This window comes from Paroedura picta, chromosome 6, assembly GCF_049243985.1.
Source record: "Paroedura picta isolate Pp20150507F chromosome 6, Ppicta_v3.0, whole genome shotgun sequence".
Taxonomy (NCBI): domain Eukaryota; kingdom Metazoa; phylum Chordata; class Lepidosauria; order Squamata; family Gekkonidae; genus Paroedura; species Paroedura picta.
The window spans coordinates 672,036-695,422 of record NC_135374.1 but is presented as its reverse complement, the minus strand read 5'-3'; the positions used below and the strand labels follow the sequence as shown (position 1 = coordinate 695,422).

General features: G+C 50.4%; 3 protein-coding genes and 2 non-coding genes across 6 annotated transcripts; all 5 read left to right on the top strand.

Annotated features, from left to right (window-relative positions):
- Window positions 1–690: 690 nt before the first annotated feature.
- Window positions 691–1,641, top strand: LOC143839276 (olfactory receptor 52P1-like). Its single transcript, XM_077341067.1, has one exon. The coding sequence runs from the start codon at window positions 691–693 to the stop codon at window positions 1,639–1,641; it is 951 nt and encodes a 316-aa protein (XP_077197182.1).
- Window positions 1,642–7,204: 5,563 nt separating this feature from the next.
- On the top strand, window positions 7,205–11,962 carry RPS11 (ribosomal protein S11). The gene is made up of 5 exons (XM_077341068.1): window positions 7,205–7,380; window positions 7,560–7,691; window positions 9,556–9,631; window positions 11,113–11,242; window positions 11,786–11,962. Exons 1-5 carry the CDS (start codon window positions 7,366–7,368, stop codon window positions 11,907–11,909), a joined length of 477 nt encoding a protein of 158 aa, XP_077197183.1. The 5' UTR covers window positions 7,205–7,365; the 3' UTR covers window positions 11,910–11,962.
- Window positions 8,174–8,268, top strand: LOC143840863 (small nucleolar RNA SNORD35). Its single transcript, XR_013232454.1, has one exon. It is a non-coding gene; the product is annotated as a small nucleolar RNA SNORD35 (small nucleolar RNA).
- Window positions 10,609–10,699, top strand: LOC143840862 (small nucleolar RNA SNORD35). Its single transcript, XR_013232453.1, has one exon. It is a non-coding gene; the product is annotated as a small nucleolar RNA SNORD35 (small nucleolar RNA).
- Window positions 11,963–18,031: 6,069 nt separating the features above from the next.
- LOC143840571 (olfactory receptor 51G2-like) lies at window positions 18,032–21,799 on the top strand. 2 transcript variants are annotated; one of them, XM_077344184.1, is made up of 2 exons: window positions 18,032–18,951; window positions 21,784–21,799. In XM_077344184.1, the coding sequence occupies exons 1-2, from the start codon at window positions 18,032–18,034 to the stop codon at window positions 21,797–21,799; spliced, it is 936 nt and encodes a 311-aa protein (XP_077200299.1). The 2 variants fall into 2 exon arrangements, with proteins under 2 accessions (XP_077200299.1, XP_077200298.1); XM_077344183.1 differs by lacking the exon at window positions 21,784–21,799 and having other exon boundaries at window positions 18,032–18,988.
- Window positions 21,800–23,387: the final 1,588 nt, after the last annotated feature.

Here is a 23,387-nt window from a genome sequence, read left to right as displayed (position 1 = left end):
CCTCTCTGCCCTGTGGCTGGCCCTGCAGAGGAACTGGCTGGCCCCTGGGTGAGATGGGAGGCTGGACTGGAGGGACCCTCCCTGGCCTGACCCAGCAGGGCTCTTCTGAGGGTCTTCTCAGGGGAAGGCCTCGACCTCTCTGCCCCGTGGCTGGCCCTGCAGAGGAACTGGCTGGCCCCTGGGTGAGACGGGAGGCTGGACTGGAGGAACCCTCCCTGGCCTGACCCAGCAGGGCTCTTCTGAGGGTCTTCTCAGAGGAAGGCCTCAGCCTCTCTGCCCTGTTGCTGGCCCTGCAGAGGAACTGGCTGGCCCCTGGGTGAGACGGGAGGCTGGACTGGAGGGACCCTCCCTGGCCTGACCCAGCAGGGCTCTTCTGAGGGTCTTCTCAGGGGAAGGCCTCGGCCTCTCTGCCCTCCCTGGTCTGCTCCAGTGGGCTCTTGTAATGTTCTTTCTGGGGAAGGCCTTACTCTTTATGTGTGTTGTTGGCTGGCCACTGTCAAACATAATGACTTGATCCAACAGGGCCCTTATGTTCTAACGTTCTATCCACATCCTACCTAAAGCAACTGCAGCTAGACGCTGATCTGATGGAAACCCCCCACTTTGGAAGCCTTGAATCACCCGTGCTGTCTTGTTCCTTGTCTCGTCCCTCAGCTCCATGCTCGTGCACCATGCTTGCAGCAAGCGACAATGTCCGCCTTTAACGGAAGCCATGGGACCCCTTCCTCTTTCATCCTCCTGGGCATCCCTGGCCTGGAAGTGGTCTACCAGTGGCTCTCCATCCCTCTTTCCTCCATGTACGTGGTAACGCTGGTAGGAAACTGCACCATCTTATACACCATCAAAACTGAGCCGAGTCTCCACAGGCCCATGTACGCCTTCCTCTGCATGTTGGCCCTCATTGACTTGGTGCTGTCCTCCTCCACCCTGCCCAAGATGCTGTGCATCTTCTGGTTCCACGCTGGGGAAATCGAATTCAACTCCTGCCTGGTCCAGATGTTCTTCATCCACTCCTTCTCCATCATGGAGTCAACGGTGCTCGTGGCCATGGCCTTTGATCGTTACGTGGCCATTTGCAACCCACTGAGGTACGACTCCATGCTAACCAACCCTCTGCTGGCCAAAATTGGGGCCGTGGTGGTCTTGAGGGGCTCAGCCTTCATCACCCCAATTATCGTCTTGGCGTCCCGCCTCCCGTATTGCAAGACCAACGTCATTGGCCACACCTACTGCGAGCACATGGCCGTGGTGAAGTTAGCTTGCTCCAGCATCCTCGCCAACGTGGTCTATGGGCTGGTGGTGGCTCTCCTCGTGGTGGGGGTGGACTTGGTCTTCATCAGCTTGTCCTACTGCATGATCGCCAGGGCGGTCTGGGCTTTGCCCTCCAAAGATGCCCGCCACAAAGCCTTCAGCACCTGCGCAGCTCACGTGGTGGTCATCCTGGTGTCCTACACCCCAGCGCTCTTCACCATCCTGACCCACCGGTTTGGACACCATGTGATGCCTCACGTTCACATCCTGCTGGCCAACTTCTACCTCCTCTTCCCCCCCATGCTGAACCCCATCGTGTACGGGGTGAAGACCAAGGAGATCCGTGACCGAGTGATCCACATGGTTCTGAAGAGAAAGCATCTTTCCTGAAGGACTGTGGAAGTTCTGAAGGGTCATTCTGTCTGTTTTCGGGTCAGCACATTTTGTTTCTGAGTAATCTTGGGTAGGGCTTCTGTCTTTTGACCACAGAGCTTCTAGGTTGTGTGCATGGTGAGCAAGCTCTTTCCTTGTGTGGAGGTTGGCTCATGTTTGTTCAGGTTTCTTCAAGGGGAAAGAGGTAAAATCAGGGCTTAAGGAAGCACCGATGATGGGGAAACACATGACAGGATATCCGGAATTTTCAGAAGTACGACTTTGGCCTCCCTCCCTCCCTCATTATTATTTTCCCCACCAGACCAGTTCTCCCTTCTGCTCTCCCTCAGCCAACCCCCCCCTCACCACATACCTTGGCCAGCATGGTGTAGTTGTTATGATTGGCAGCTTCTAATCTGGCAAGCTGGGTTTGATTCCCTGCTCCTCCTGCTGGGTGACCTTGGGCTCATCACAGTCCTGTTAGAGCTGTTCTCTCAGAGCAGTTCTCTCAGGGCTCTCTCAGCCTCACCTACCTCACAGGGTGTCCTCTTTCCTGTGCAAAATTAAATGCGAAATAAAAATACACAGAGCTGTCTGTCATTCGGGATGAACCTGGGGGCCTCCCTCTGCTTGCCACAAGACAAGATCCACAGGTCATGGAAGCAGACAGAATTCAGCCGAAAGTGCAGTTGGCGTTAAAATGGCACAGTGCTGGTTAGGACTGCACGGGGAGAGAAGGGGAAAGCAACTGTTAGCCCATTTGAGACTCCCATCTCCTCCTCTTCTTCATGGCTGGTTACTGATTAGTGTTAACAGGGTTGCCTGACAGGGGCTGGAGCCCAATCGTGGGAAAAAGAGATACCCCCAGATGCATTTTAATTCAGGGGCAGCAGTGAAACGGGATTGGGCCCGAGGCCACTTTGAGAAAAAGAACAGGAGCGTCAGGTCTGGCCCAGCTGCAGAATTCTTGTTGCTTTGTTTTCTCTGATCTTCTGATAACTGGCTTTTGCACTGCTGTGGTCTATTCTGTTTCGTACAGATTTTAACGCATTTTTCTAATTTTGTGTTGCATTGGTTACCTTTTCCTTGCATTTTTTTAAAAACTCGTTTTATCTGCCTTGTGTCCTCGCAAAAACGTCAGGCTGTAAATAAACCAGCAAGCCAGCTTCTGTGGACATTGGCTTTCTCTGTGGTGAGAAGAGGAGGGCTCCACTGCACACCCCCCAAGGCCTGGGGCAGGCGTCTACCTGGGAAGTCCGGAGGTGATGGACATTAAGGGATGGGATGAGGCCGGCAAAGGGCTTAATGATGGTCCTGTGCACAGAAAAGCATTGCAGGCTACGAGGGCATGCCGGACAAAAAACACAACCAACAAAGAACGCCTGGGCATTGGCTGTGCTATCAAACTCACAGAACAACTATTGATTAGGGAACTCCATTCTAGACCGGGTAGGTCAGAGTCTAATCTAGGTAGTTGGAAGGGGAGAGATGCAGGAGGCCTCTCCCCACTTAGTATTCTGCAGGCAGGCCTGCGGGAGGAAGAGGGAGGAAATGGGAAGATGCCCCTAAGAGACCCAGCCTAGCCTTGCGGGGACAGTGTCAGAGAGCGCAGAAAGGGCAACGGCCAGTGCTCCTGACTTCACGGCAAGGGCTCTCCTCCCCCTTAGGCTGAGGCAAGAGGCATCGCACAGCACAGGGCAAAACGTCCAACAAGAAGGTGGAAAAGCAGGAAGAGGCTGCTGGCAGTGGGTGGAGGCACCTGCAGGGCGAAGGACCAATCTTCTTTGCTGGGTGGGAGGATGCCACCCTCCAGGTGGGGCCTGGGGATCCCTTGGAAGTTCATCTCCGGTCTGCAAAGCTCGTCACCAGACTGCAAAGATGAATTCCGCAGGAGAATTTTGCCTCTAAAATTGCTGATCTGGTTTCCAGCACTTTCCCAACAAGGAACAGTCAAATGTTCTGTAGAGATATTATATTATTATTATTATTATTATTATTAAATTTCTTACCCACCTCCCTCCGAAGGCTCGAGGCGGGTTACAACATTCATAAAACCCCCCCATACAAACCCTTAAAACCAATATAAAATCCACAATAGAATAAACAACCTCATAAAAACCCCATAAAAACAAGGAGACTGTGGCACAAAAAACTCCTCCCAGGCCCCAAACCTTCCACTACTAATTCCAGAGGGGAAAGGGGCACAGAGGGTGCTCATAACATTCTCTAGAGAGCCAGTTTGGTGTAGTGGTTAGGAGTGCGGACTTCTAATCTGGCGTGCCGTGTTCGATTCTGCAGCCAGCTGGGTGACCTTGGGCTTGCCACAGCACTGATAAAACTGGGGAGAGGAATGGGAAGGCGACTATAAGCCGCTTTGAGCCTCCTTCTGGTAGGGAAAAGCGGCATATAAGAGCCAACTCTTCTTCTTCTTCTTCTTCTACCGCCACTCCACTGGGGAGGGCACGATTTTCCTTGCTGCCCGGACTCAACCATAGACCTGATGGAAGAGCTTCATTTTGCAGGCCCTACGGAATGCCTAAAGCTCCTGCAGGTCCCGCAGCTCCTCTGGGAGCTCATTCCACCAGGTTGGGGCCAGGACTGAAAAGGCCCTGGCCCTGGATGAGGTCTGGTGCACTTCCCTGGGGCCGGGAGCAACCAATAGGTTAGCACCCGCAGGGCGTAATGTCCTGTGGGGGGGGGGCATAGGGCAACAGGCGGTCCCTCAAATATTTTGGGCCCAGACCGCTTATGGCCTAAAAGGTCAAAACCAAAACTTTGAACCTGATCCGGAAGACAACAGGCAGCCAATGCAGCTGCCTCAGTACAGGCTGGATGTGGGCCCTCCACGATGTACCTGTGAGGACCCTTGCAGCTGCATTCTGCATCAACTGCAGTTTCTGGAGCAAACCCAGGGGCAGGCCAGCGTACAGCAAGTTACAGAATTCTATTCTGGAGGTGACCATCGCATGGATTCCTGTGGCCAGGTGTTCAGAGGACAGGATAAATGATCAGCTTCCACCTTTAGGTTGCTGGATTATTTGGTGACTGAGGGAAGAATTTGGATATCTTCAACTACAGGGAGGGGGGAGATGTCATCATGAACACATAAAGCTGCCTTCTGAGGTTCCTCAAGCCAATTGGCAGCATCTCTCCAGGCCTCAGCTGGAGGTCTTCCACATTGCTCCCCGCTGATCCTTTTAGCTAGAGATGCCATGGATTGACTAGGAGATTTTCTGTGTGCCAAAGTCATGCTCCACTACTGAGCCACAGCCCCTCCACTCATCCTAATTTGCCCACCCAAATCTTACTTGTTTGTAAGATCAACCATCTGCTTCAGAAGTCAGAAAGCTTTATTGGCATAATAACCACCATCCTCCAAAGCATCCATAGAATCATAGAGTTGGAAGAGGCCATACAGGCCATCTAGTCCAACCCCCTGCTCAACGCAGGATCAGCCCTAAGCATCCTAAAGCATCCAAGAAAAGTGTGTATCCAGCCTTTGCTTGAAGACTGCCAGTGAGGGGGAGCTCACCACCTCCTTAGGCAGCCTATTCCACTTTCTTGATATCTAGCCTATATCGTTGTACTTGAAGTTTAAACCCATTACTGCGTGTCCTCTCTTCTGCAGCCAGCAGAAACAGCATCCTGCCCTCCTCCAGGTGACAACCTTTCAAATACTTCAAGAGGGCTATCGTGTCCCCTCTCAATCTCCTTTTCTCCAGGCTGAACATTCCCGAGTCCCTCAACCTATCCATCTTCTCATTCCTGCAGCACCCTAACTTGGAGAAAGCTACATCTCTTGGAATTCAGACATTCATGCCCCTAAACTTGCAGACAAAAGGTCACCCACACTTATGTATGCTGATGATGCAGTAATTCTCTCACAGACCAGAATAGGGCTGAAAAGGGCCTTGGAAGTTTTGGCTTTGCATTGCCAGGAGGAACACCTAGTTATCAATTATACCAAAACAAAAATTATGTGCTTTAACAACAGGGCATTTTTTTTTACTTGGCATATTGACCAACATCGTATTGAGCAAGTTAAATGCTTCAAATATCTTGGTGTGACCTTCCAGTATAATGGAAAGTAAACTGCTCATATTCACTCAGTAGCTGACGCTGCTCAGAAAAGTCCAGTGGCCATCTTAGGATTCTATCGAACTAAGGGTGGTGGCTTCATTCCTGCTGCAATCAAACTGTTTTCAGCCAAATCACTGGCTCAATTTACATATGGAGCCCAATTAGGCCCTTACTCCAATTTTGCTCCCTTAAAGAAAATTCAAGCAGGTTTTCTAAGAGCCCTCTTTAATGTTCCAAGGTGTACAGCTAATCATAGAATCATAGAGTTGGAAGGGGCCATACAGGCCATCGAGTCCAACCCCCTGCTCAATGCAGGATGTAGTTCTCCGGCAGGAGGCAGAGTTGATAAAAGTAGAGACCAGGGCACGGATAACGATAATTAACTATTGGCTAAAAATTCATCTTCAACCTGTAGGCCTTATTCCTTTTTTTTTTTGTCAGTTAACCCACAACCCACCTGGTGTACAGAAATAATTAACAAATTCTTAAAATTGGTTTAGCTCCTGATCATCTATTAGAAATGGGGCACAGGCAAGCAAAACATCTGGTTTATGGATATTGAGCTGCAAAATGAGATGGTCCTACTCCCAAGCCCATATAGGTTACTAAAGTCCTGGGAGGGATTTTGTACTGCACCATATCTAACATATATCACCTTTACTAAATGTCAATGGGCTTTTTCGATGGGCCCGGTTCAATGCATTTCCATCAGCACTGCTAAGTGGAAGACTGCAGCGTGTGCCCATAGAGGACCGACTATGCCCTTGCAGTTCAGGTGCAACTGAATCGATTGCCCACATTATATTATACTGTGACTTTTATAAGGCTGCCAGAAGCCGCTTGATGTTGCCCTTGCTCTCTAGGTTCCCTGGACTTACAGATTATCATCTAATTAATATCTTGCTTGCTGATAAAGATAATTCTGTTTCTTACACGGTGGCGAAGTTTTGCTACGCTGCCAGCAGAGTGCGGAAATCTTTGGCTACTGTTGATGCCGAGTGGCCTGACTGTCCAAATGCTGTATTAAACCCCCTGCCCTGTGCAGGACCCTCCCAGCCCCCATTGCTCATCCACTGTCCCCTGCCCCCCCCCCCCCTTGAGCCTTCCCAGCATCAGGCTCTCCCTCAGAGATGGCTCTCCATCAAATAGCTTCAAAAGACCTGGCAGTTTTGGGGAGTGGGCCGCCAAGCTCCCTCCCCTCTGGACCCTCCCGGGATCTCCCCGGCTGGAGCTGGCAACCCGGGCGCCCCCGCGGGCCAGAGGCCGGTCTCCTTCCCCGGGCGGACTTTGGGGGCTGCCCGGAAGCGGCGCCGGCCTCGGGCGGCAGGAGAGAGAAGGAGGGCCGGATTTCCCGGCTTTCCCAAGCGGCCTCCCTTCCTCTCCCCTCAACAAGCGCCGAGAGAGCTCTGGGAGAGCTGCGACTAGCCCGGGGGGGGACTCTGAGCGAGGGCGGAGGCACTTGGGAGAGGGCGAAGGCGCGCCGAGAGAGCTCTGAGAGAACCGGGCCGAGGCGTTGGCACGGGGTCTCCATCGGAGGACTTCCGCCGGGCGCGAGCGGAGGGGAGGCGGGCGGGGCCGCGGCGGAGACGTCACTTCCGGGCGGCGGGCACGAGGCGTCCCGGCGTCCCCCGCGCGGCCTCTTTTCGCGTCGGGCGGGCCAAGATGGCGGACACGCAGGTGGGGAGCGCGCCCGGGCAGGCCTCAAGCCCTAGGCCCTTAGGCCTCCTGCGCTGGGCCTTTAGGCTTCCTCTAGGCCTCTGGGCAGGGCCCCTCGCGCGGGGCGGCCGGGGGGGGGTGTTGGCGTTTGCAGGGGGGCCCTTGACGCTCTTCCTTCTCCCCCCCTTTCTGTGTCCCAGACGGAGCGCGCCTACCAGAAGCAGCCGACCATCTTCCAGAACAAGAAGCGCGTCCTGCTGGGCGAGACCGGCAAGGAGAAGCTGCCCCGCTACTACAAGAACATCGGCCTCGGGTTCAAGACCCCCAAGGAGGTCGGCGGGGGGGGGGTTTCCAAACAGGAGGGTCTTCTGTCGCGTGGTTTTGTTACATCGGGTGATGATGGCTTAGAAGCCGACGCGTCGTTTGTTCTGCTTTCCTCCCCAATGGAGCTCAAAATCCGTGTGCAGCGTTCAGTAATCCCTCTTATTCTCTGCACCACAACCTGCCTGTGAGGTGGGTGAGGCTGGGGCAGTGTGACTGACGCAGGGCCCCCCATGATCCATGGGGGATTCAAGCCTGGCTCTCCCCAGTTATTGATGCTCTAATCGCAGCACCATGCTGGCTCATAAGCGAGCCTGGGAGAGATGGGCTACTCTATTTTTGCTGCCTGAATTGGGCCAGGTTCTCTCCATTCAGGACTCCTTTGAGCTGCATCAAAGATGGTTGCTTGCTCAACAGAACTTATGAGAAGGCTTAGCACAAGAATAAAGGAAACCTTGGTATGGTCCAGACACTTGAGGGTATCCCCTTTGCTGACTCATGATGTGCATTCTCACGATGGTCTTCCAAGCCCCAATGGTGAAGGGGTCTTGACGAGAGTGGCCAAAAGGCCTTGACTGAAGTCAGCTCATCTCTATTGATGCAGAAGAACCAAGCGGCTCTTCAAAGGGAAATTGCTGGGATAATCTTGATGCTGAATGCATTAGGCAGGGCCCAGAAGTAGTAACCTTGAATCAAGGCTTTGCTGCTCAGAGCGCTGCAGTTTAAATGTTTAAATGCTCTTTCTGTATATTACTGGTAAGAGTTGTCACTTGATCCCTTTTCTCGTTTCTTTATTTGCACGGGTTCATGGTCTTTATTGTTAGGAAAGTCCAGTGACACCTTTATGAACAGGAAAGTTTTATCCAAGTTATAAGCTTTCATGAACATGCTTTCAGGTACTATTAGTGATAACCATATAGCTTTGGAAAGGGAAATTGCTAAAAATGCAAGTTATTACAACACTCAGAACAATGAAATCCCCAGGACTCAACAGGGGCATTGGTTTCTTAACTCACTATGTATTTTTATATATAGTGCATTCTTAGCATATCCTCAGAAAGTCCTAAAGTCCTCTGTTTTTTAATTGTTCTCTTATTTGGAGTAATTGATTTGAACCAGTAGATTGCACTGTAACTTAAGAAAGGTATTGATTTCTTAACTTCACTACATATGCTAACCTACATTCTCAACAATTCTTTATTTTAATTCCTAAATTAAATAATAATTGATTTGAACAAGTAGATTGTATGTAACTATGACTAGAATAATGCAGTGCAGTCTGGAATACTGCATATATGCTTTTCTTAGTGTTATGAACAGGAACAGCCAAATGCTCCACTTCAAGGAAGTTGATGCCTAAGATGCTTCCATACTTGAGAGGACAGTCAGGGGCAGGAGGGCAACATTTCAGCTCATTGCTGTCAGCAATTGAACTTGAGATTATTGAACTTGATAATTCAATCTCAGGTGAACACAAATAAATCCAAATTACTGTTTACCCCCATTTATCTGGTACCTGTTAACCATTTTTGATTATGCTGTACGTTAAGTTATACTCTCGCGCTCTACTGATAAATTTGAACTGATCTCTTCCATCCCATGATATTGTCTGTGAGGAAGTGTGCGTGCACACGAAAGCTCAAACTTTGCATAAAACTTGGTTGGTCTTAAAGCTGACTGGACTCTAAATTTGTTCATGTAGCCTTGGATTTGCTTGCTCTCTGGGGAGCTGGGGCACTTCTGGAAATCCACTTAGAAAGGGATTTGTTGAGAAGCAGTTTCCAGAAAGGGGAAGTGTTCTGTTGTTGAGGGTCTGGAAATAGTTCTCTCCCCCCACCTTAGGACCTTGCGTATAACATTTTGTTTTTTCTCTAGGCTATTGAAGGTACTTACATTGACAAGAAATGCCCCTTTACTGGTAATGTGTCCATTCGGGGCCGTATTTTGTCAGGTAAGAGGGCTCTGTTTTGTACTAATGGCAAAAATATGTGATCACCTCTTAAAATTAGCAGCACAGTGTACTTCTTCCCTGCACCAGGCTGTAACTCAGAAGCAGGAAGATATTTGTGTCTAGTGATTGGAAGGGTTGGATAAATGGGGAAAGCATGACAATCTAAAGTGCACATTTGCTGTTCAGTGGTAGACCAGTATTTAAGTTTTGTAAAATAATTTACATTTATATTTATACCCTGTTTTTTTCCCAGTGGATACTCAAGCCGTATTACATCAGCATTTTCCCATCACCTTTTCTGTCTGGGGTCCCTAGTTCATGGAGATTTTAGCAGGATACGCTTTCAGTCAGCTCTGGCGCATCTGCCTGGTATTTCTGGACTAGATGAAAATCAGACTTCCATTCTTGGTTATTGGATGTTGCACATTTACCTTAGTAAGAGTGATAGTCGAAATAGTTTGTTTATACAGTCCTGTGCCAAAATACAGAATTTAGTCTTTTAAAAGTTATGAGGGGTATAAAAAGAATTTTTCAATACAAATAACTTAGTAGGTGTAAAACTGAGAGGCCGCTAGAGATACTAACAAGTGTGTTGTTGTGTTGGGCTATATTGCAACTGTAGGCTATGCTTTCTCACACCCCCAAGCATATGACATGAAGAAGAAGAAGAAAAGTGAACTGCACCCAGAAATGTGCCACAAAAGAAAGATTTATTTTACAAAGTCTCTCTGTATTTTACCATGTCAGGGGGAACCTATTAAAGCACATTTTTATATGTAACATGCACAAATTGAAAGACCCCATAGTAAAATGAGTATCATATAATTAAAAACTATTTAAAAGACAGGATCCAAAGTGAGATACATATTTGCCAATGTGCCATATAAGACAAACTATATATTGGACAAGAAACGGCCATAAAAATATAGGCTACAGCTGCCCTGTGTGGCCCAATTCCACTCCCCCAGTCCTTGAGCTGCAAGTGATGTTTTTCTCACGATGGTCTGCTGAGCCCCATGGTGAAGGGGCTCTGATGAAGTTGCCCAATGGCTTAACTGATGCTGCTTGAAGGACATGGGGGGGGGGCATGTTCTAAAGGATAACTTGCACAGACTGCAGTAGAAGCAAACAGTCATTGTTCCGCTCACCCATGTTAGAAACTTGGGAAATTGAACTGTGTTGGTGCCTGGCTTTTAAAACATTATTTTACACTTTTATCATTAATCATACTCTGGGCTCTCAGCTTTTTGGATAATCAGCTGTGATGCATGGCGGTGTGGCTCTGCAGAATGAGCTCCTGGTGTGGTGGTTAGGAGCGGGGACTTCTAATCTGGCAAGCCGGTTTGATTTCCTGCTCCTCCACATCCCTGACTATCTAGCCTTGGCCAAGCCCCTTCCAGCTCTGACCCTGGATGCTGATGGGTGAGTGGGGGAAGCAGTGGGCTTGACTTGTCCAGCCTTGACCTCTGTCCTCCTCCTAGGTGTGGTCACCAAGATGAAGATGCAGCGCACCATCGTCATCCGGAGGGACTACTTGCACTACATCCGCAAGTACAACCGCTTTGAGAAGCGCCACAAGAACATGTCGGTGCACCTGTCCCCCTGCTTCAGGTAAGGCCGTGCCAGATCGGCCTCTGAGTGGGCCGGCCCTTGAAGGCTTGATTGCTGCTCTTAAGATGCCCCTGTCATAGGATCGTCTCTTCTCTCTGAGAATTCCATAGGTGTTTCAGCTGGCACAGATTTGTTCCCAGTGATTATTTGAACTTGTGCAAAGGACATCATGAGGTCTTGCTCCCCTATTGGGTATAATGACCATATTTCCTCAAAGTTGTACTCTTTGTACCTGGTTGGAGTGGAACCATCTGGGCTGATCATGATGTGAGAACTCACAGTGAACTCACAAAGCATCCAGGAGAAGGATCTGTCCAGCCGCTGCTTGAAGACCAACAGTGAGGGGGAGTTCACCACCTGAGGCAGCCCATTCCACTGCTGAACTACACTGACTGAATTTCCCCCCCCCCCCTGATATCTAGCTGGTACCATTCTACTCAGTTTAACTGCATTCCTGTGGGTCGTCTCCTCCACTGCCCACAGGCACCTTTCCCTGCCCTCCTCTGACTTCCTTTCCAAATGCCTTCTTCCTTTTCCCTCCAGGGACGTCCAGATCGGGGACATCGTGACGGTGGGCGAGTGCCGCCCGCTCAGTAAGACAGTCCGGTTCAACGTGCTGAAGGTGACCAAGGCCGCTGGGACCAAGAAGCAGTTCCAGAAGTTCTGAAATCTCTTCTTGTCTCTTGGAATTTGCAAAATAAATTTTTTGTAAAGACTCAAGCCTTTTGCGTGATGCGATGGTGAAGGGAGGCATGAAGGTGTCGTGCTTTGGCCTGCCAGTGGGAGCAAGAGGCTTTCCTCAGCCATTGTGTGTGTGTGTGTGTGTGTGTGTGTATGTGCACACACACCTCAGGGAGGGGATAGGTAATGTGGGAGAACACACAGGTTGCAGAAAGATCGTGTGCGGACTTGGGTGCCCATTTTGGCTGCCTGTTCTTTGCAGAAGCTGCTTGAATAGGCCCTGGGCACGGATTCCTTAGAGCCTTCCGGGCCTGTGGGCGAGTGCAGCCACTTCCCAGGACAGCTCCCTCCTAGGGACCCTGATTTCCATCGGCAGTCTCAGGGGGCAGCCAGTGCTTATCTCTTCCGGGAAAGCAAAGAGACTCGTGGGGGTCAGAATGGGAACTGTGAGTGCTGTTCATTGAAAGGAGTGCCAACAGCACATGATCCTGAAACATAGAATCATAGAGTTGGAAGGGGCCATACAGGCCATCTAGTCCAACCCCCTGCTCAACGCAGGACTAGCCCTAATGTTCACTTGTCTTGTGTAGTGTGCCTCCCTTTGACCCCAAAGGCCCCAGGCTGGGCATGGGGATCTAATTCCAAGGGCCATGCATTCTTTTTCTCAAAATGGAAGAGGAAGAAGCAGTGATGGGCAGGGGCAGCACAAAGTTGCCTCAAGGGTTATGGAGCTCTTGCACATTAAGCCCAAATGGGAGCCTTCCTGTGGCTCCCCCTAGGCCAGGATTGGCTGGGACGGCTTCACAAAGATGTGTGGCTCGAGAGAGCATCCGGCAGAATCATTTAAAACCCTGGGGTGGAATTCAGAGGCTGCGGTGCAGGCAGGATGGTGCTGCTCCAGCAGGGTTGCTCTCGGGTTTTTGGACTGAGCAGGAGGGATGTTTTGGCCAGTTTTGCTCCCGCATGGTGAGAGTAGCTCAAATCTCCCCTCCCTAGTGGAGTAACAAGCTACGAAGAGCCCTCCTGGATCAAGCCCATGAGGGTCCATGTAGTCCAGTGTCCTGTCTGATAGTGGCCAACCTGTTCCTCTGGAGGGCTAGCGTAGAGGCCGAGGCCTCCTGATGCTGCCTTCTGGCATGGGGACTTAAAGATTACCCACTGATAGACAATAAATCCCTATGCCTGTGGCCATCATTACATCCTCTGGCAGTGAATTCCAAATTTTAATCCCCAAATGAAGTAGTTGTTTTCTATCCTGAACCTACTGCCCATCAGCTTCATTGGTTGCTCTGAAGTTCTAGAATTCTGCAAATGGGAGAAAACTTTTTGGCCCACTCTCCACCTTGTGTATAATTTGACAAACTTTATGTTGAAGATTACATCAAAACTAATGGTTAATAAAAGGCAAAGGTTTGTAGTGTCCATGAATGTCAGTGTAGCCTTCTGGTCTCCCTGGGCTGACTCTGCTTAGCTGCTTGAAAATGGCCAGTGAGGGGGAGCTCACCAACTACTTAGGCAGCCCCTTCCACTGTGGGACTACCCTGTGAAATGTTCTTTTCATAGAATCATAGAGTTGGAAGAGGCCATACAGGCCATCTAGTCCAACCCCCTGCTCAACGCAGGATCAGCCAGTTATTATTCTACAGTTAGTTTAAACCCATTACTGTAGGTCCTCTCCTCTGCTGCCAACAGGAACTACTCCCTACCCTCTAAATCAGTGGTCCCCAACCTTTTAATCTCCGGGGACCGGTCAATGCTTGACAATTTTACTAGGCCCGGGGGGGGGGTAGTTTTTGCCGAGGGACGTTGCCACCGCCGCCTGAGCTCCTGCTCCGCTTGCTTTCCCGCCGGCACCCCTGACTTCCTGCCGCTCACTGAGGTGCACTGCCAGCAGCAGCTGCACAGTGCCACACAGAGGGGGGCCCCAGCCATGGCGGCCGCCGGGGAGCACCAAAGGTGAGCCAGCGGCAAAGCAGCCCTCGAGGAAGCTGCCAGGAAGGAGGAGCCGCAGCCCGGTACCGACTGATCTACGGACCGCTACCAGTCCCTGGACCGGGGGTTGGGGAACAAAGCTCTAAATCAGTGGTCCCCAAACTTTTTATCACCGGGGACCAGTCAACACTTGAGAATGATACTGAGGCCTGGGGGGGGGGGTAGACTTTTGCCAACGGACGTCGCCTGAGCCCCTGCTCCACTTGCTTTCCTGCTGGCACCCCTGACTTCCCACCACCTGCTGGGGGGCGCTGCCAGCAGCAGCTGTGCAGTTCCACGCCGAGGGGGAGCCCCAGCCATGGTGGCCGCTGGAGAGCACCAAAGGTGAGCTGACGGCAGAGTGGCAGGGCAGCCCCTGAGGCAGCAGCCAGGGAGGAGGCCGCGGCCCAGTACCAAATGATCTACGGACTGGTGCCGGTCCCCGGACCGGGGGTTGGGGACCACTGCTCTAAATGACACTTTCAAATACTTAAAGAGAGCCATCGTGCCCCTCTCGAGCTCCTCCAGGCTGGACATTTCCAAGTCCCTCAGCCTGTCCTCCCTATAGTTTGGTCCTCAGGCCCTGGATCATCATCCTCGCTCTCCTCTGAACTGTCTCCATTTTATCCCTGCCTTTTTTGAAGTGAGGCCTCCAGAACTGCCCACAGGACTCCAGGTGAGGTCTGACTAAGACAGTATACAGCAGGACTAGGACATCTTGTGATGTCAAAAGGAACTGACCAAGGCATGGCCAAAGGGCTAATCGACTAACAGATTATTGAACTACAATTAATCATGGCAGAAGCAAAGCACGCTGACGACTGAAAACAGATCAGCCTGTATCATAATGCCCTTTCTTAAGTCTCTGGTTCGGCTGAGTTTGGAATACTGCATACCATGCTGGCTATCCATCTCCAAAAAGATGTTACATCTTTGGAAACAGTGCAGAAAAAAAGGAATTGTATGTTGTGAGCCCAGGTCCTGTGAGTAAGGACTTCTCTGACAAAAAGCCTTGCCAGGAACTCCCAGCTTCACCCAAGTCTCACCTGGATGAGAGCTTAGCCCCCACCAGATGTCCAGCAGTCATAGAGCTCTGTCTGGCAGAAGGGAATGGAGCTGCAGGCAAACCAGGGCTTAGACTCCAAAGTGGCTGCAGACGCTCCTCCTGCCCAGCCTCCAGCTGCAGCTCCCTGCCTTGTTAACCCACCTGGCTCACCTGAGCCAATTAAGCAAAGCTGGCTAAGTGCTGGAAGAGGCTCCAGTTTAAAAGGCATCACACCTGGTCAGTAAAACAGTTGCTGATTACAGAAGGCTGTGAGGAGGAGGGAGAGGCTGCTGACAACCTATATTAACTTGGGGCTAGGAGGCCTGGGATGTCCCTGTGACCTGCTCCTGCCCTTCGACTGCCAGAGCAAACCCTTGACTCACTGGGCTGTTTGACTTTGGCATTCTGCTTTGGAGCTTGCCTGTGTTCCCTTCAAGCAGAGCGATGACACCTGAGGCCAACACATTAAAATTAGTAATGGGGTGGAACAGCTTCTGTATAAAGGAAGGTTAAAGGAGTCGGGGCTCTTTACAGAAACAATGCCTGAGGGGTGATATGAGCAGGATTTCCAAAATTACGCATAAGACAGAGAAGGTAGAGAAAGGAGGGCTTTTCTCTCTTTTTCACCATACTCATGGGCATTCAATGAAATTAATGTGTTGTAGGATCAATAAAAAGAGCCTCTTGTGGCTCAGAGTGGTAAACAGCCGAAATGCTGTCTGAAAGCTCCGTCCATGAGGCAGGGAGTTCAATCCCAGCAGCCGGCTCAAGGTTGCCTCAGCCTTCCATCCTTCCGAGGTCGGTAAAATGAGTACCCAGCTTACTTGCTGGGGGGTAAATGGTAATGACTGGGGAAGGCACTGGCAAACCACCCCGTATTGAGTCTGCCACGAAAACGCTAGAGGGTGTCACCCCAAGGGTCAGACATGACTCGGTGCTTGCACAGGGGATACCTTGACCTTTAGGACCAATAAAAGGAATTTTTTCTTCTCCTCAAGAGCCATGAACACACAGACTTCACCGCTGCTGGTGGCTACAGGCATAGTCAGCTTCCGGAGGGGATTGGGCCAACCTAAAGTATAGAGGCCAATATGTGGGTCTTAGCCCCAAGGCACAGAGAGAGCATTCTGTCTGGGGCAGTGATGCTCTGTCTTCATGTGCTGGGCGGGGGGCTTCTGTAGGTGTCCCTGCTGATGGACCTCCTGAGTTGTGGCCACTGTGTGGAGGGGCCACTGGCCTGATCCCTCATGGCTTCTCTTTATGTTCTACGGTGCCCTCAGCATTGGATGGATGCTGCCATGTGGAACAGCTGAACGATATAGGCTAGATATCAGGGGGGGAAATTTCGCAGTCAGAGTAGTTCAGCAGTGGAATAGGCTGCCTAAGGAGGTGGTGAGCTCCCCCTCACTGGCCGTCTTCAAGCAAAGGTTGGATACACACTTTTCTTGGATGCTTTAGGATAAATATGTTAAAAAGTACCGGACCGAGCCCTGAGGTACCCCGCTACTCACCTCTCTCCAGTCTGATGAAACACCATTGACAACAACTCTTTGAGTGCGGTTCTCTAACCAATTCCCTATCCACCTAACGATCTGAAAATCCAGATTGCAGCCCTTCAACTTATCCATCAGAACATCATGGGGACCCTTATTTCCCCTTATAGCAGCTCGCAGTCTCTGGGCTGGTTGAAAGAATGCAATGCCAAGCAGACGGACAACTCACTTGGAAGCCCCACACCATCAATGTGTTAATGAAGTCACTGGCTAATTGACCTCTGTTCTGAATGGACTGGAAGTGTGTAGAGAAGAAACAAGGGGGCCAGTTCCAAGCTACAGTTCCTCAACAGAGTATTTCAGTTGTAGGGCTATTGTACGTAACTGTCCTTTGCTGTTTTTATCTTTATTTTTTAGAACTGCTGATAGTTATTTCCAGACCCCTGAAAGCTAGCATGTACAGTTTCTTTGATTTGAATTTAAAAACAAAGGATAGTGGCAAATGAACAGTTCAGCTGCCCCCACTCATCACATACTGGGAAGTTGTGTAACTCGCATCAATCTGAAGCAAATAATGTGCTTGGGGGGGTGGGGGAGGAAGATGCAACCCTTGAGTTCTCTCCTAAGGCCCCAGAAGCTCTTTCCCCAGCTGGCAAGACGGCTGCCTCAGAAGACTTCCCCGGAAAATGCTCCAAAGGGATTCCCCCCGCAGTGGAGCCTGGAGTGTGGTGTTGTGCGCCTCACAGCAGTCCCTTCACGGTCCCTCTTAGCACAGTACAAATCTTGCCGGACTCCTGGCTGAAGCCTCCATGCAGAGGGAGCCCCAGGCAGGCGGAGGAGGAGGGATTCTGCTGCTCCAACTGGCCGATGCACCCGGGTGAGCGGTGCCATCCCTCTGAGCAGCCAGGGAGCAGATGTGCCGAAGACACTGGGCAGCGGGTGTCTTGAGAGGGTGCTTGTGGCTTCCTGCATTTCGTGGCCAACGGAACCATCGCAGCTTGACCAGGCATTTCCCAGGCCTTCCTGGAAGTGCTGAGCAGAGATCTCAACAGTTTGGTCCCACATCTGGAGCTGGGCCCTGGACAGGCCGATTCAAGCAACCCAGGAGCTGACCCTTGAAGCCTAAGCACTGAAGAAGACCAGAGCAGCAGAAGAAACAGCAGGCTGGAAATTCAAGGGCCGGAGTGGCACCTGCCGTTTCCCCTTGCAGAACCAGGTGATTTCACAACCAAAAAGACTGGGTGAGCTCTTTTAAATCTGCTAAACTTCTTTGGTTCAGCTGAACTAACAGCCCATAAAGGACTCTTTTCTAAACTTATTTTTGTCTTGCCCACGGGAAGGATGCAACCTGGGCCTGTTTTATCCTCCCCTTTCCTTAGATAATGCTAGCAATTCCATTTCTTTAGCATTTGTTAAAACTGTTTTCCGTTTCTAATGTTGATCTTCACCTTGAGAGCTCATGTAGGGTTGAAAACAGATCCTAAATCCCTCCCAGGAATCAAGCAGTGCTAAAGAACTGGTTACTGACCCCCTGCCCATGATATTGTTTTGTGTGTCGAACTGCAGGAGGAAGACGACCTTGAAGATTGGTGGCCCATCATGCTAAACCTCAATGTCTCTGGAGTCAGGCCCTTCGTGTTCTTCCTCGCGGGGTTCTCTGGAGCTGGCCGACAGCCCTGGCTCTCCGTTCCAATCTGTTGCATGTATCTTGTTGCTCTTTCTGGCAACTGCCTGATCCTCATAGTGGTCAAGCTGCATCCTGGCCTCCACGAGCCCATGTACTTCTTCCTCTCCATGCTTTCTCTAACTGACCTCGGGTTGTCCATGTCGACCTTGCCAACGGTACTTCAGATCTACACCTTTGGCTCCAGGGAAATCTCTGCCAATGTCTGCTTGGCCCAACTCTTCTTCATCCACACCTTCTCCATCATGGAGTCCTCGGTGCTGCTCGCAATGGCCTTCGACCGCTTTGTCGCGATCCGTCACCCTCTGAGATACGTCTCGACACTGACTCGAGTGCGGATTGGGATCATTGGGCTGGCCGTTGTGCTGAGGGGGGTTGGGCTGCACATCCCGGCTCCCATCATGTTGAAGAGGCTGCCCTACTGCCGGAGCCATCTGCTCTCCCACTCGTACTGTCTCCATCCCGATGTGATGAAGCTGGCCTGTGCGGATACAACACCCAATAGCACTTATGGCCTCTTTGTGCTCCTCTCTACTCTGGGCTTGGACTCCTTACTGATTGTCCTCTCTTACATACTGATCCTCAAGACTGTGCTGAGCATTGCTTCCCAGGAGGAGCGCTCAAAAGCCCTGAGCACTTGTGTCTCCCACATCTGTGCCGTCCTCCTATTCTACACACCACTCATCAGCTTGTCCATGATCCATCGCTTCTGGAAGAAGGCTCCTCACCACACCCACATCCTCTTGTCCTACCTCCACTTCCTGGTCCCACCAGTGTTGAATCCCGTTGTCTACAGCATCAAAACCCAGAAGGTTCGAAAGCAGATCATCAGGTTGTTCCATCAAAAGGGCTGGGCCAGGCGCAGGATGTGATCTCTTTGTATCCCTAGAGAGAGGTCGCATTGCCCCTAGACTGACTCCCAAGGCTTGAAACCATCAAGTCCTCTGCACTAAGGTTAGTCGGGTCTATTCTGAGATTCTACTACACAAAGGGAGGACTTCTTACAGACCCAGCCCTGAAACTATTTCCTAGCAAGGTTGTCCCTCAGCTCTTGTACGCTGCCGAAATCTGGGGTTGGAAAGAGGATATTATTACCAGCCTAGAAACTATTCAAAACCTTTTTCTCAGGCGTATCTTAGTCCTTCCAAAGGGGACATCAGCAGCTCTCATGAGAGCAGAAACTGGTCTGCCCTCAATTAGGGCTCCCATACATTTGGCCATTGTAAAAGTAGGGAAGAAATGGAAGCATGGAACATCAAGTTCAAATTTGCTTAGTGAACAATCTTTTAAGCATTTGTTGGCCAAAGATCCTTCTCGCTCCAGACTTTTAAACAACATTTTGTCATGTTATTCCATCCCAGACAACCTGTTAAACTCTTCAGGAGATAATAACCAAATCAGAGACTGGGTATTTATCTAAGATGCCTTGATTTATAGATGATTCATCCTGCAATCTAAAAGTTCACCCTGGTACAAACTAATTAACACAAATCACTTCAGATCTTCCTATTTAGTCTATCTTTCAACTCATAGTCTCAGAGTAGCTTTTACCTCCATGTGATTTCAAACAATGCCACCAGATCTACTGAGTGTGCGATTCCATAAAACACCAAAAGATTAATGGTTCTGTATCTGTGGAGGTTTAGTTCTGGAGGGTCTCCCACATTACATTCTCACTTGCCCATTGTATACAGATCCTAGGGCCAAATTTCTTGCTGGTCTACTAGATGGGCTAAATGATAAATCTGAACAGGAAAAACTTGTGTTCTTCTTAGCAGGTACTAATTCATTTGTCTCTAACAAAATGTCATTATTTCCCCTTGCAGCAAAGAAAATAAGAGCCAAAATGGTCCTGCAGAGAACAGATACCTAGAATAGCTATAGGACAGGTGGATGTATAAAATCCAGAAATGTTCTTATGATGTTGTAATTATTATCAGAGATTGCACATTCTTTTATTTACTTATTACTGATTTGAAATATTTTAAATACTTTTATGTTTTCCTTTTATATTGTAATGGCCTATGGCTACATGCAATAAAATCTGATTTGACCTTGACCCCCAAGGCTGACCATCTGGTTGGGATGGGGGGGAGGTCACAGCTATTGGTGCTGTTGCTATTCATGTCCCACCATTCCATGCCACCGATTCAATTTAAATAGCTTTGAGATAGTTATTGTTTTGTCTGGCTAAATGATATTAATCTTGTGTTGTCATTACTTACCGTTACTGCATTTTGCTTAATGGGCCCTAGGGAGATGGTTCTAATGGCTGAGTCTGTGGGTAGGGGAGAAGGGTGGGAACGGATGTGGAAGCCTGGGCGGGGCACTTATGGCCCATGGATCCCAGAGAATGGGGGATTTGGGAGATATGGCTGTGGGAGGGCGTACTAGAGATTACGAAGATCTGAGAGATGTTTCAGAACTCACACATCTTCCAGCCTCCATCACATCCTACAATACGGTGCTTATGAGGCCAAGGGGTCTCATTCTTCTCTGACACTAGTATGGTGTTTAATTAATTATTACTATTAAGGAGTATCTTGCAGGGCAGAGGGTGGGCCTGGCTTGCATGACTGAGACCTGGGTTAAGGAGGGTAAGGCAGTGGTTGCCTTGAAATACCTGCTCCCTCCCGGGGTTTTGGTCCTCTGCCAGTCTCAGGAAAAACTCCAGGGGAGGGGGTGGTGATAGCCAGGAGTCTTTCTCCATCAGGACTCTCCCTGCCCCAGATATCCTGGGTATGGATTGAGTGGGCCTGCTGTGGGACTCTATCTGGCTGGTGTACCAGATGCTGAACACACTGGCTGATACCCCATCAGGTCTTCTAGAGGCGGAGTCCTTCTAGGCTTTGGAATATTCCAGTCTTTTGGTCTGAGGGGACCACAGCTTCTGGTCAGGCTTTGGACCGAGTGTCACCCATGGCGACGTTGGGTGACACACGGTCCAAACTCTTCCCCTGTTATCTCACAGCTGCCTGGCTTCTTTTCCCTTTGAAGCTTCCCACATTATTTGGATTCTCACAGTGTCAGGAACCAAGTGGTTGAGGTCCAGCAGATTCACCCCTCAGACATCACTCTTCAGGATGAAGCTTTAAGTAAAAGTCTTTATTTGGAGAATCAGGACAAAGATCAGAAGAAGATAAAGAGTTGGTTCTTATATGCCGCTTTTCTCTACCCGAAGGAGTCTCAATGCGGCTGACGTTCGCCTTCCCTTTCCTCTCCCCACAACAGACACCCTGTGAGGGAGGGGAGGCTGAGAGCCCTGATGTTACTGAAGAAGAAGAGTTGGTTCTTATATGCCACTTTTCTCTACTTGAAGGAGGCTCAAAGTGGCTTCCAGTCGCCTTCCCTCTCCATCAGTCTTGGGGCCTGTCTTGCAAACTGTGGTGCAATGTGCAGATTTGGCACCTCTGGTCTTTCAATATCAAACTCCTTTGCTCCAGGCTTGGCTTTTAACTGTTTCCCACCAATTATGACAGGTTTTAACTCATCTATTCCTGCAGGAAAGACCATATTTTTGATATGGAAGAGAAGGCCAAATAGAATGTTATCGTGAATCTTTGTTTAACAGGAAGCATTCTTTGTCTGGATGCTGTGGGTGTGGTTAGTGATGTCACTTCTGGGGCGTGGCAGGGGGCGTGGCATGCCAACCCACCATCATTTCCAGGCTCCTCGAAATCTGAAAAATAATTTTAGGAGCTTCTCCACGTTCAAAAGGTTTTAAAAGGCTGCTGTAGCCTGGATCTTGCAAACGGAGAATGTCTTTACTTCTATATGGTCTTCAGCTCTGCATGGGTTTGTGAATTTTATCACTTTGGCACATGGCTGAATGCCTAATAAAATACTGTGCATTTTCATAGGACTTCAGTGTGTTCAGAAGTGCTTCTCCTGTCCTCTCTCAGTAATCCTCATACCCCTCATGGGTAGGTAGGTCTCCCCACCCTGTAATACCCGAAGAAGAAATGAGCTCAAACCCCTGTCACAAATTGTGTTAGTCTTGAAGGTGCTCCGGGATTCTTGCTGTTTTCTACTGCCACAAACACAAGCACCACTCCAGCAAGTTTCCCGGGCAGAGTGGGGATTCCAACCTGAGTCTCCAAAATCCTGATTTAGCACTCTGGCACCTACCTGGCATGAGGACCCCTTGGAATTAAAAAGAATCAGCCCCTTCCTAATATCTCCCTCAGAAGCAAAGCAGGATCAGCACGTGGTCAGGGATGCGGCCAGGAGTCAAGGGTTGTGCCTCCCGCCCAGTGTGCCTCCAGGTGCAGACTGAGACTGAGGCCGCACCACAGGCAATGGCCAGGACAGCCACTCCGGCAGGACCTGCCTCTGCGAGGAGTTTGGCTGCCCACTGCGGACAACAGCAAGAGATGCAGGACTCCCCGTGATGGGGTGTTCATTTCTGCCCCAGCATGAACCAAATATCCCACTTTGACCTTCTGGGACGCGTGTGGGATCAAGTAAGACACCCACACACCAGTCTGGAGGGCTGCAGCTGTGAGGACCTGGGCCCCTGGGCCTGTGCAGTGCATATGCGCTCTCCCTCAGCCATGTATATCTGAGCTCAGGGCTCATCTCTTCCCAGGGAATGGAAGGGACTCCAGGCAGCGCTGAGATGAAGGCCTCGGGGAGGTCAGGCCAACGGAGCCAGCTCTCGCCCAGCGAAGGCTCCCCTGTGAGAGTTTCGTAGCTCATATCGTGAATCAGCCACTTCCCCTTGTGGTTGAGCCTCCCTCACCTGCAGCATCCCTCCAGGGTCCCCGGTCTATAAATCCTCCCAGCAGCCATCTGCATCAGCCAAGGCAGCCCTCCGGTGCTTCCTTGGGAGTCCCGGCATCTTCAAGGGACTAAATGCAGCAGACCACAGACAACACTGTCTTTCCTGAGCTGCCCAGAATGGAGGGGGATGGAGGGGGATGGAGAACGGAGGGGACAAGAAGGTTGCTGCCCTGGGCCGGAAGAAGGTCACCAGAGCTCCAGGTAAGAGGGCGGCCTTCCTGAATCAGACAAAGGCTCCCTGAAGGATCCTGGCTCCAGAAGGGCCCAGGAAAGGTGCCCCAATCCATGCGCTTCTCCTCCCTCAGACTGGGGAAGCTCCCTTTGATCCTCCAGGCTAGCCTGGAGGAAATTCAAATGGAGGAAAAGACAGGAATCAAACTTCAGAGTTTCACTACTCAGAGGAGTCCCAAAGCAGCTTCCCTTCCTCTCATAGAGTTGGAAGGGGCCATACAGACCATCTAGTCCAACCCCCTGCTCAACGCAGGATCA

Bases quoted from the DNA above. Each gene is read 5' to 3' on its own strand.
- LOC143839276 (XM_077341067.1), top strand. From the start codon at position 691: ATGTCCGCCTTTAACGGAAGCCATGGGACCCCTTCCTCTTTCATCCTC.
- RPS11 (XM_077341068.1), top strand. The intron at 9,632-11,112 runs GTAAGAGGGCTC...TCCTCCTCCTAG, and splicing joins TCGGGGCCGTATTTTGTCAG to GTGTGGTCACCAAGATGAAG. The intron at 11,243-11,785 runs GTAAGGCCGTGC...TTTTCCCTCCAG, and splicing joins CACCTGTCCCCCTGCTTCAG to GGACGTCCAGATCGGGGACA.
- LOC143840571 (XM_077344183.1), top strand. From the start codon at position 18,032: ATGCTAAACCTCAATGTCTCTGGAGTCAGGCCCTTCGTGTTCTTCCTC.